This window comes from Orcinus orca, chromosome 9 (genome assembly GCF_937001465.1).
Source record: "Orcinus orca chromosome 9, mOrcOrc1.1, whole genome shotgun sequence".
NCBI lineage: Eukaryota > Metazoa > Chordata > Mammalia > Artiodactyla > Delphinidae > Orcinus > Orcinus orca.
Genome location: NC_064567.1, coordinates 11,948,483 through 11,960,781, shown reverse-complemented (window position 1 = coordinate 11,960,781; position 12,299 = coordinate 11,948,483). Strand labels below are relative to the sequence as shown.

General features: G+C 39.9%; 1 gene segment (V, D, J or C); it reads left to right on the top strand.

The window, feature by feature from the left end:
• Positions 1-6,747: 6,747 nt before the first annotated feature.
• LOC105748116 (T cell receptor beta variable 19-like) lies at positions 6,748-7,337 on the top strand. The segment is given in 2 exon segments: positions 6,748-6,863; positions 6,982-7,337. Coding segments are annotated over 2 exon segments (405 nt in total).
• Positions 7,338-12,299: the final 4,962 nt, after the last annotated feature.

The following is a 12,299-nucleotide window of genomic DNA, read 5'->3' as shown; positions in this document are numbered from 1 at the left end:
TACGACTGGTGAGAAGCAGCGACCCTCCTTCTAGGCCTGCACAAGCGTCTGCTTGGTGACATTTTGACCTCAGAGGACCAAAGACTCCATGCTCAGATCCTGGTAAGCACTTCTGTTATGAACATGCAGCGGCTTCAGCTCAGTTACACCTGTGCAGAAAGATGGTTCGCGCACCTTTTCCCAATAACCTTTCCCCAAGCTTCCCGAGTGCCCCATGCTCCCCATACGTCAGACCATCCGGCTTCTTCATTCATGACCCTATAAATAACCAGAGCCCCTTGCCTTTTGGGAGGTGGATTTGAGGTCTTTTCTCCCAACCTCTTGTTTGGCTGCCTTGAGAATAAACCCTTTCTTTGTTGCAAACATCAGAGTCTCAACATTTTGGCTCCCTGGCTTAGGGCAAAATGAACCTCGTTCAGTAACAGTTGCGAGAATGATTTGCAGATATCCTGGGATGCTAATACGTCCTTAAAATGGGATCTAATCTTCCACTTTGTAACGACCATAGCATGTACCACATATCCAGTACCTGGAGTTGTCCTAGTCATATGTAATTGGTAAGTAAATGAATGCCACCACCATTTCTATTCCACATTGTGCTGAATTCCCAGCCCGTAGAACAAGAAAAAAGGGTGAGAATGAGAAAAGAAGGGGAAAAAAGTGATTATAGACAGATGGCAAGTTTAGAAGACACAAAGGAATCTAAAGAAGCATTGCATTGCTTATAACAACATTTAGTAAGTTCACTAAAATTAAAATAAAGTCAGTTTATTTCCATATACTAGCAACAAACAGTTGAAAAATAGATTTTTAAAGAGAGATCATTTACAAATAGTAACATAAAATATAAAATACAAAAAAACACGCAAATCTATTAGAAGATAAGCAATTAAGAAACATTAAATTTCAGAGGAAGGCATTTTAAATGTGAAATAAGTGAAGTTATATGGCATCATCATGAATAAGTGAAACTAACACTAAAAGCTTTCCAATACTGCACTATCACCTACGTATTCAATGCAGCACTAAGCAAAATCACAAGATATTTTCATGAAATTTGACAAAAGTAATCAGAAATTTAAGTGGAGAAAGAGGAAAGAATACTCAAGATAATATTAAAGAAGTACAAAGTGGCGTGAATTCCCCGTCTAATCATCAAATTATTTTAACTATTATCAATTATTTTAATTATTATCAATAATATTTTAATTATATTAGGATATTAAAAGGCATAAATAAATGGACAAATGAAAAATCATAGGTTTAAAATAGCACCATGCATATATAGGCAATTAATATATGGTAGAGCTATCATTGCAGGTATGTAGGGGAATAATGCACTACACAACAAGTTCTTCTGGGACAAGTGGTATCCACAGAAGGAAAAATTAAACTCTTTCTTACAGCATATGCAAAAATAAATTCTAAAACGATTAAATGCTTAAATGCAACATTTAAATTATTAACTATTTTGTAAATAATATGGTAGTACATTTTTATGAACTTGAGCTATGGGAACATTGCTTATAAAGAATTAAAGAATGCATATCCTCCCAAAAAGGAATGATAGACTCTACTAAATTAGGAATATCAACAAAAACAATTACAAAGAGTAAAAACACAAGCAACAAATTGAAAAGATATTAGCAAGATATATAAATGACAAAGTTTGGTATCCAGAATATACAAAGAACTGTTACAAATAAATGACAGCTAATCAAGCAGTGTACAGAAAAGCACTAGTGGCCTATAAATATACGAAGTATCCATCCCCCTTAGCAATCCTAAAACCGCAAACTGAAACTACGGTGAGACACCATTTTAACCTAATACACTGGCAAAGTTCAAACTGAGTCCTAGTTGTGGAACATTTGGAAACAGTTCATGAACTGTTGGACTGTTTTTTTAAAAACATCTTTATTGGAGTATAATTGCTTTCCAATGGTGTGTTAGTTTCTGCTGTATAACAAAGTGAATCAACTATACATATACATATATCCCCATATCCCATCCCTCTTGCATCTCCCCCCCATCCCAACCCTCTAGGTGGACACAAAGCACTGAGCTGATCTCCCTGTGCTATGTGGCTGCTTCCCACTGGCTGTCTATTTTACACTTGGTAGTGTATATATGTCCATGCCACTGTCTCACTTCGTCCCAGCCTACCCTTACCCCTCCCCATATCCTCAAGTCCATTCTCTAGTAGGTCTGTGTCTTTATTCCCATCTTACCCCTAGGTTCTTCATGACCTTTCTTTTTTTTTCTTAGATTCCATATATATGTGTTAGCATATGGTATTTGCTTTTCTCTTTCTGACTTACTTCACTCTGTATGACAGACTCTAGGTTCATCCACCTCACTACAAATAACTCAATTTCGTTTCTTTTTATGGCTGAGTAATATTCCATTGTATATATGTGCCACATCTTCTTTATCCATTCATCCGATGATGGACACTTAGGTTCCTTCCATGTCCTGGTTATTGTAAATAGAGCAGCAATGAACATTTTGGTACATGACTCTTTTTGAATTATGGATTTCTTAGGGTATATGCCCGGTAGTGGGATTGCTGGGTCGTATGGTAGTTCTACTTGTAGTTTTTTAAGGAACCTCCATACTGTTCTCCATAGTGGCTGTATCAACTTACATTCCCACCAGCAGTGCAAGAGTGTTCCCTTTTCTCCACACCCTCTCCGGCATTTATTGTTTGTAGATTTTTTGATGATGGCCATTCTGACTGGTGTGAGATGATATCTCACTGTAGTTTTGATTTGCATTTCTCTAATGATTAATGATGTTGAGCATTCTTTCATGTGTCTGTTGACAATCTGTATATCTTCTTTGGAGAAATGTCTATTTAGGTCTTCCGCCCATTTTTGGATTGGGTTGTTCGTTTTTCTGTTATTGAGCTGCATGAACTGCTTGTAAATTTTGGAGATTAATCCTTTGTCAGTTGCTTCATTTGCAAATATTTTCTCCCATTCTGAGGGTTGTCTTTTCGTCTTGTTTATGTTTTCCTTTGCTGTGCAAAAGCTTTGAAGTTTCATTAGGGCCCATTTGTTTATTTTTGTTTTTATTTTCATTTCTCTAGGAGGTGGGTCAAAAAGGATCTTGCTGTGATTTATGTCATAGAGTGTTCTTCCTATGTTTTCCTCTAAGAGTTTTATAGTGTCCGGCCTTACATTTAGGTCTCGAATCCATTTTGAGGTTATGTTTGTGTATAGTGTTAGGGAGTGTTCTAATTTCATTCTTTTACATGTAGCTGTCCAGGTTTCCCAGCACCACTTATTATCATGAAAGTTTTTAAAGCAATTTTGAGGCATCACATACCCACAATAAAGTGCACCCATTTTAAGTATATATTTCAAAACACTTTGACAAGTTTTTACACCCACGTAACCACATGACAATCAAGACACAGAATATCTCCCCCTCCCCAAACATCCCCACATGCTATTTTACTGAGCTCTTTTTAACTTCTCTCAGCATGGCTTTGTATTTTTTTTTTATCGAACATGATGTCCTGCACATATTTTGTTGAATTTTTCCTTAGTGTTTCCTAAAATTATTTTAAGAAATGTATTATGAATGCACGTTTTAATACTCATAAGGAATTTATGTATTAAAATGTTTTTTGCCAAGGCTTCACATTAGCCTACTTCATTTTAGTCTTCACATTTCTCAACTGATGTCTCAACTGAATAACAAAGCTCAACAAAGCTTAAAAGCTTTGAACAGCAAAGGAAACCACTGACCAAACAAAAAGACAACCTGCTGAACGGGAGAAAATATTTGCAAGCTATATAACCAATAAAGCATTACTATCAAATATATCTCAACAGTTCAAGCAACTCAATATGAAAAACACAACAACCCAATTAAAAAACGAGCAGAAGACTGAAGAGACAATTTTCCATAAAAGACATACAGATGTCAATGGGCATGGAAGAGATGCTCATCATTGCTCATCAGAGAAATGGAAATCAAAACACACAGTGGGATATCACCTCACGATTGTCAGAATGGCTATCATAAAAAAGACCACAAATAACATATGTTGGCAAGGATGTGGAGAAAAGAGAACCCTAGTACCCTTTTGTTGGGAATGTGAATTGGTGCAGTCTCTGTGGAAAACAGTAAGGAGGTTCCTCAAAACACTAAAAATAGAGCTTCCATATGATCCAGCAAACCCACTTCTGGGTACATATCTGAAGAAAATGAAAACACTACTTTGAAAAGATACATGCACCCCCATGTTCATAGCAGCACTATTTACAATACCTAAGATATGGAAGCAACCTACATGTCCATCAACAGATGAACGGATATAAGAAGATGTGGTATATACATACAGTGGAATACTACACAGCCATAAAAAAGAATGAAATGTTGCCATTTGGTGGCTGCCAAGGTCAATTGGAAGGGGTAAATGGAGAGATATTAAATTGATTTAAAATTTCAGTTATGCAAGTTTAATTCTAGAGATCTGCTCTAGGACATACTACATCTGATATTGTGCCTATATTAACAATGTTAACAATAGTGTATTATGCACTTAACAGTTTAAGAGAGTAGATCTCACGTGAAGTGTTCTTACCAGAAAAGACAATAAAATGAAACAAAGGGACACAAGGAAACTTTTGGAGGTGATAGATTCGCCTATTACTTTGATTTTAGTGATGGTTTCATTGGTGTATTCTACCTCCAAGCTCATTAAACTGTATACATTAAATATATACAGTTTTGGGTACATCAATTATACTTCAATAAAGCTGTGAAAAATGGATAAAAGGAGCAAAAATCTAACAAGTTCTGCTTAAAACAGTAACTTACGTATTAAAGGGACTTGGTTGGATGGATGCTGGTTGAGCTCAGAGGGACGTGAGAATCAACTGCAGTTTAGTGAGAAGGAACCTCTCTTCCCATGTCCTTAAGGCATAGGAGCTCCTAAGTCTTCTTTCTAAAAGACAGGCATAAAAGGCCTCAGCAACCACTACCTTCTGTCTCTGTGGCTCTGTTAAAGTTTCAAACTCATGGGAAAAATAATACCTGTTGGGATCTGGTGTCTCGGCCTTTATCTCAGCACACGGGCAGGGTATTATATGAACCCAGTTGCTACTTTTTATGACGCAGGGAGAACTAAGGGAGTCACAGAGCAGTTTCCTTAGAGAATGTCATGTCTACGATGACATCCTAAAGATGAGCTAGAGTTCATTAAGTGGGACCGGGGATAAAGAACCGATAAGAACCATTAGCATGGTTGGAAGCAACCTGTCAGCCAGCATTCTTTCTCAGAGTTCTACACCAGGGCTGCACTTTCTAATGATTCTCATTCTCTCATTACATCATTTCCTCTCTCTCTCTCTCTCTCTCTCCCCCTCACACACACACACACACACACACACACTCTCTCTCTCTCTCTCTCTCTCTCTCTCACACACACACACACACACACACACACACACCTTTCTTCCAGAAAGTGGAAGCAACAGTGTCTGAGCCACCACACTCCAACCAAGTTTTATCATAAAAGTGTCTTTTATTACAGATGACCCCAGAAATAAAAATAAAACATTTATCTACCAACATAACAACAGGTGATAAGAAATCATCTATGATTGTATTTTTATTTGTCTAAGATTCTTGAGAAGAAATGATGTTATGCAATGAACATCACAGCTCATTGAATAAGTTTCAGTTCAGTGCTGGGGAATGATAGCTTTGTTAGCTTACACAAGCCTATGTCAGTAAATATCTGAATTCCCTTGACATAGTATTAACTTCCTAAATCCTCTGGATTAAATAACAGATCCAGAAAGTAATAATAGCAAACACAAATAGTGCCTTTTCTGTGTTAAAAACTGTTCTAAATTCTATATTTATATAATATTCACAACTTTTTCTTTTTTTGCGGTACGCGGGCCTCTCACTGCTGTGGCCTCTCCCATCGCGGAGCACAGGCTCCGGACGCGCAGGCTCAGCGGCCATGGCTCACGGGCCTAGCCGCTCCGCGGCATGTGGGATCTTCCCGGACCGGGGCACGAACCCGTGTCCCCCGCATCGGCAGGCGGACTCTCAACCACTGCGCCATCAGGGAAGCCCTTACAATAACTTTTGAAGTAGATACTCATTATACCCATTTTACAGATGAGAAAACCAAATCAAAGGGAGGTTAAGAGACTTGCCCAGGGTTACACAGCTGCTACTCGGCAGGGTCAGAACTCAAGCCTAGGCTGTCTCCCAAATCCCTGCTCTAATCCACCTCCATAAGGGGAGGGTGGGTTTAGGGCCCTTTGTTATTGCTAAATTGCTGGAGTAGCCACTATACCATCTCTACTGTACCAATTATAATAAATACAGAGGACAGAGAGAATTGGCTCTATTTTATAAAACAACATCTGAACCTCTTCTTGTGTTGGGAGTTTGGTGGGAAACAGAAGAGTTGATAGACAGGCAATAGACTGAAAATTGTAGGCATTTCCTTTCCTAGTTTTCATCACAATGAGTGCACAGGCACATGGCATTCTGAGCGTGACTTTGACCGGGAAATGGGGGATTCAGTATCCTCACCATGTGGGCACTTGTCCATTTAGAAGGGCTATAAAGAGCTCTGTTAGGCAGAAGAGAAGATGCAGGTGTCTTGATCTCTCTTAGCCTTTGTTCCCCATGTGCGAAATCAGCTGTGACAGTCAGTCACCTTACAGCAATTACCAATTCTGTATATTGAGCCAGGGGGAGCCCTAGCTCCCAGCCCCTCCCCTTGGCCTCTCTCAGAGTCTTATCTCTGGAGATTTACAAATACCTAGTCCTTGCCATGGGTAGCTGGGCCTTCTGCTACGTGGCCCTTTGTCTTCTGGGAGCAGGTGAGCCCAACACCCAGACAGTAAATTCCAACCCTGTAGGTGCAGATCCCCACTCCAGCACCCTCTTCTCACGATAGTGTCAGGCTCTCTTCTGGACGTTTGTGTCTTTACCCCACAGGACCCATGGATGCTGAAATCTACCAAGTGAGATTCCTGCTCGCTGAGGCTGGACGGAATGTGACCTTGGAGTGTAAACAGAATCTGACCTACAACTCCATGTACTGGTACCGGCAGGACCCAGGGCAGGGTCTAAGGCTGATTTACTACTCTGCGGTGGTAAAGGATGTTCAGAGAGGAGACATATCTGAAGGCTACAGTGTCTCTCGAGAGGAGAAGGGGCTGTTTCCTCTCACTGTGAAGGCGGCTCACACCAACCAAACAGCCTTGTACCTCTGTTCTGGTAGCGTCACAGTGGAGCACGGCCACAACCCACCTGTGCACAAACCCGCTCCAGCCCTGCAGCTCCCAATATAGCCTTTATCTAAAACTATTAAAAACGTCCCTTCCTTGCACTCCCAGAATTCTTAATCAAGAACTCACGAGAGGGGCTTCCCTGGTGGCGCAGTGGTTAAGAATCCGCCTGCCAGTGCAGGGGACATGGGTTCGAGCCCTGGTCCAGGAAGATCCCACATGCTGCAGAGCAACTAAGCTCGTGCGCCACAACTACTGAGCCTGCGCTCTAGAGCCTGCGAGTCACAACTACTGAGCCCACGTGCCACAACTACTGAAGCCCGTGCGCCTAGAGCCCATGCTCCACAACAAAACAAGCCATTGCGATGAGAAGCCCATGCACTGCAACGAAGGGTAGCCCCCGCTGGACACAGCTAGAGAAAGCCTGCACGCAGCAACGAAGACCCAATGCAGCCAAAAAAAAATAAATAAATTTATTTTAAAAAAGAAACTATAAATAGAAAAAGCTTCATGTAAATCTGGAAAAATGTTTGCGAAAAAGTGTTTAAGAACACTTTAAAAATGACTTACGTTATCCAGTTTGATCAGGAGCCCAGCCAGAGGGTTACATTTATAAACTCCTTGTAATGGTGTCAGTTTGACAACAGAGATCAAGAACTTTAAAAACGCAGTAAGCATTATAGTAATTCCATAAGTATAATAACGATAAGTTGGGAATTTGGCTTTGGGTCAAAATGGATAGTTGTTACTTACTTATCCTACATCCTTAAGCCACTACAAAACCTGATGAAAGTTTTAAAGCAACAGTTTTCAGACATTAGACAGCAGGCAGTAGAGGGCTGTCATTCCTGAGAAGAGGAAACATACAAGTCTCTGTCTTAGTACAGTTTCTAGGCTGACACACAAGGACGTGGACACCAGGCAGAGCGTAGTGGTCTGACTGAGTCGGGGAGACAGAGACCAGAGCTCGGGGCTGTGGAAGCTGCTGATACTGCAGGGTCAGCTGCTGTAGAGAAGGGAGCTGGGCAGAAACAGAGCTCCCAGCATTGCATGGAGTCCCCTTTATTCTTCGGTCAAATGGTAACAGCAGGTGCATAACAGAGAACGCCCCCCTTCCCCACGTCCTGGCAGAGAGGAGTTGCTGGGGAGCTGTGAGAAAAACGGAGATGCTGGCATCACACAGTCGTGGGAGACACGAATTCTGACCAGCCAGAGTGGAGAGACCTCGCTGACACCCTGGGACAACACCTGGCACCCCTGGTGGGGGTCACACCTCGGGAGAAGGGCTACCCAAGTCCTAGAGTGAGAGCCACTCTAGAACTGCCCCAACAAGGCTCAACAAACCCCAAAGGGATCTGCCTGATCTGCCAATAAACTGCATTTTAGAGAAAAATATCGCAGCACTTGTTAAATAAAGGCCAAAGAAAATCTAGACTCTCAAAAGGTAGCATCTGCAATTTGAATCATGCAGTAAAAAAAGTATTAGACATGGGAATAAATGGGAAAATATGAGTTGTACCTAGAAAACAACTGGCGATAGAAACCAACCCTAAATAACACAGATGTTGGAAACTTCAGACAAGGATTTTTAGGAGCCATTATAGAAATATGTTCATGAATTTAGAGGAAAATACGATAATAATTTGATCAAATGATAAAAGTGTTTAGCCCATAACAATCAAGACAAAAAGGAAGAAAACACAAATTACCGTATCAATGATGAAAAAGGAAAATATGGACACAACAGACATTAAAGTGATAGAATATCATAAATAAGTATGTGCCAAAAAATTCTACAACTTAGATTATTTGAAAAACACAATTTACCAAACTGACTCAACATGGAATTAGAAATATGAAGAATCTGATATGTAGGAAATTGAATTCTTTATCAAAAACATTCCCTCAAAGGAACTACAAATCCAGATTCCTTTACTGGTGAATTCTATCAAACATTTAAGGAAAAAAACAATGTCAACTTTACCTAATTTTTTTTAGAAGACAAAAGAGGAAGAAGCACTTCATAACTCATTATATAAAGCCAGCAAAACCCTAATGCCAAAATCTGACAAAGATCTTATAGAATATCCACAGATGAGAAAAATTCTTCCCAATATATTAACAAACCCAATCCAAAAGAATCTGTGTATATGTATGTAGGCACGTGTGTATGTGTTTATACATAGATAGTGGTAATGCATCATGACCAAGCGGATTTATGGCAAGAGAAACAATGGGTTGGCATTCAAACATCAATGTAGGTCATCATATGAGCAAAATAATGAAGAATAATCATTTGACCATCTCAATAGATGCTGAGAAAACATTTGACAAAATCCAGTACTCTTTCAAAATGAACACTCACAGCAAACTGGTAATAGAAGAGAGCTTTTTCAATCTGGTAGAGATTATCAGCGAAAAATTTACGACTCACATCCTATTTAATGGTGAATATTGGACACTTTCCTCCTATAACAGGGAACAAGGCATGATGTTTCTCTCACTACTTTTCCTCAACATTATACCGGAGGTCTTAACCAGTATCATAGGGCCAAAAAAAATGAAATAAAAGTCCTAAATATTGTTAAGGAAGAGGTGAAATTATCAGCTTACATGATTATTTATATAGGAACCAATGAACCACAACTAGAAATAATTAGTGAATTTAGACAGAAACAAGGTCAATATTCAAAACTCAAGTGTCTTTATACTGGTTGCAAACAACTGAAAAATAACGTTCAGGAAACAATTCCATATACGATAGTGTCAATAACAAATAAATTTAGCAAATGATGTTCAATGAAAAACTACAAAATGTCACAAAGGGAAACTAAAGAAAATATTAAAGATGGAAAGATATCTGTTTATGGATTGAAAATGTCCATGCATTAAGGTAGCAATTTTCTCAACAAATAAAGTTGAAACAAATGGATGAGCACATGGAAGGAAATGAACTTTACTGATACCTCATATCATAAAAATCAATTTGAGGTGGATGAGGGGCCTAAGTGTAAAGGCTAAACTACAAATCTTCTAGAGGAAAGCACCTTTGTGAGTTGAAGGGAGGCAAAAATTTCTTATGACACAGAAAGCAGTAACCAGCAGTAAAAAGCCGTTTCTCCTTTGGCATCCTTTGTGCCAGAGGATGTTTGTTATACGGATCAGTAGTTCACAAATAAGAGCGTTTTCAGCGTCCCGAGGATCACATCCATGAATACACAGCACACAGCTGGCAAAGAGCTCGGCGTGTGGGTGAGAATGAGAGGTCTGTGCTCTGAGAGTTCTGAAGATAAGTCAGAGGAAAAGTGGGTTATAAATAAGACTGGAGAGCCATACGAGCTACCCAGAGTAGGGGGAATATTGGTCCATGCCATCAAGGACCCTCTTGGTTGCCCAGAAATAAGTGTCTTTTTCAACTCCATTCCCATCCAACAGGTGTCTCTTCCATTCATTCCTCTGATAATAGTCTCTCATTCCTCCTCAGGCATAGATTCTGCTCCCAGATGATTTCTGCTTCTTCTCTCCTTGCCATGCATCTCCAAACTGCTCCTGTAGGACTCCACTGGACCTGAGTCCTCTGTTCTCTCAACTGTTGTGACCCCCCCAATAATAGGTTATATTCAGCTCTCAAATCTCTCTTCTGCTCAAATCGCTGCCTACAGCAGGGGGCAGCAAAACGGTACATTCAAGAATTGCAAATGAGTGCCGTTATATTTTACCATTAAGGACAAACCCAAAATGATGATCTTTATTTTAATTACCCTGTTTGTGTTCACTGAACCCCAGGATAAGCAATTTACTGGAATAAATTCACCCTTCTATTGGTATGATTAATGGAGACCTCTACCAGAAAGAGAGAGAAGGGAGAGAACACTGGACTAGATCATATGGAAGGATGCACTGGCTGAAAATGCGCTTGGGTGCTCCTAAATAAATCAGGAACTCTGCAAAATAACACAGGAGAGAGAGAAGCCAAGTGGGGATAAACGAGAGAGGCCATGAGTTGGTAATTACTGAAGCCAGGTAATGTGGGAACATGGAAGCTCATTATACGATTATATCTACTTGGAGTATGTTAGAAATTTTCATAATCAAAAGGAAAAATATTTTTAAAAAGGCTTTCCCAATGTGAGGTGTAGCAGGATTGATTGGGGTGGAGCCAGGACAAGCACAAGTGGCAAACAATGTTTGCTTATTACATCACAAAGGGTTTCATGCCGTTGTTGTTTAACTGTGTTATTATTTGTAATTTGTTGCCTTGAAATACCGAACACTTTCCTCCTAAAATCAGGAACAATTTATGTTATGCTAAAATTACCTGTCTTTAAGGAACCACTTACAGTTAATTCAAGATATGAGTGAAGGTGTTAATATTTCTTTGAAATCCATACACACATTAAATGAATATCTTCCTGCAGTGAGCCAATGCTTTCAGTAAAGATCTGCATCTTGAAAACATTGACCAAAAAGGCAGCAGCCATTAAAGAACAGTGTCAATTTGGAACAAAGTTATAGTGTTGCCCTTCTTTTAAAAAAAATCTCAAATTTTGCAGTGCATATGTTCAAATTGCATAGCTTATCTAGACCTGAGTTAGAAAAATAAATAAATAAGTGCAGAAAAAATAGACATGTGACAGTGTCACAACCTTCCAATGAGACTGGACTCCTTTTATTTGAGAGGGTTCTGAATTTTCCCTGTGGCGTAGCCAATTGGGAGGATGACGCTTCCTTGAATGACTGAAGTAGATAAGGTCTGAGAAGAGGGAGAGAGACTTCTCTCTGATAGATGGCAGAGAAGCAGCAGGAAAAGAGGAGGGAGTAAGGGTTTCAGCATCTGCTGGTGGATATACACTAAGCTAAAGCACCACCCGCCTAAGGAGTAAGGGAGTGAAGCAGGTTAGACCCTTGGGGGATGTGGTGGGAAGAGGTGTGGCTGCATCTTTCTCCAAAACCCACTAAGTTGGGAGGGACAATGACATCACTGACTGAATCCTTGCAATTTCCTATTTCCGTGTCCTGTTCCCC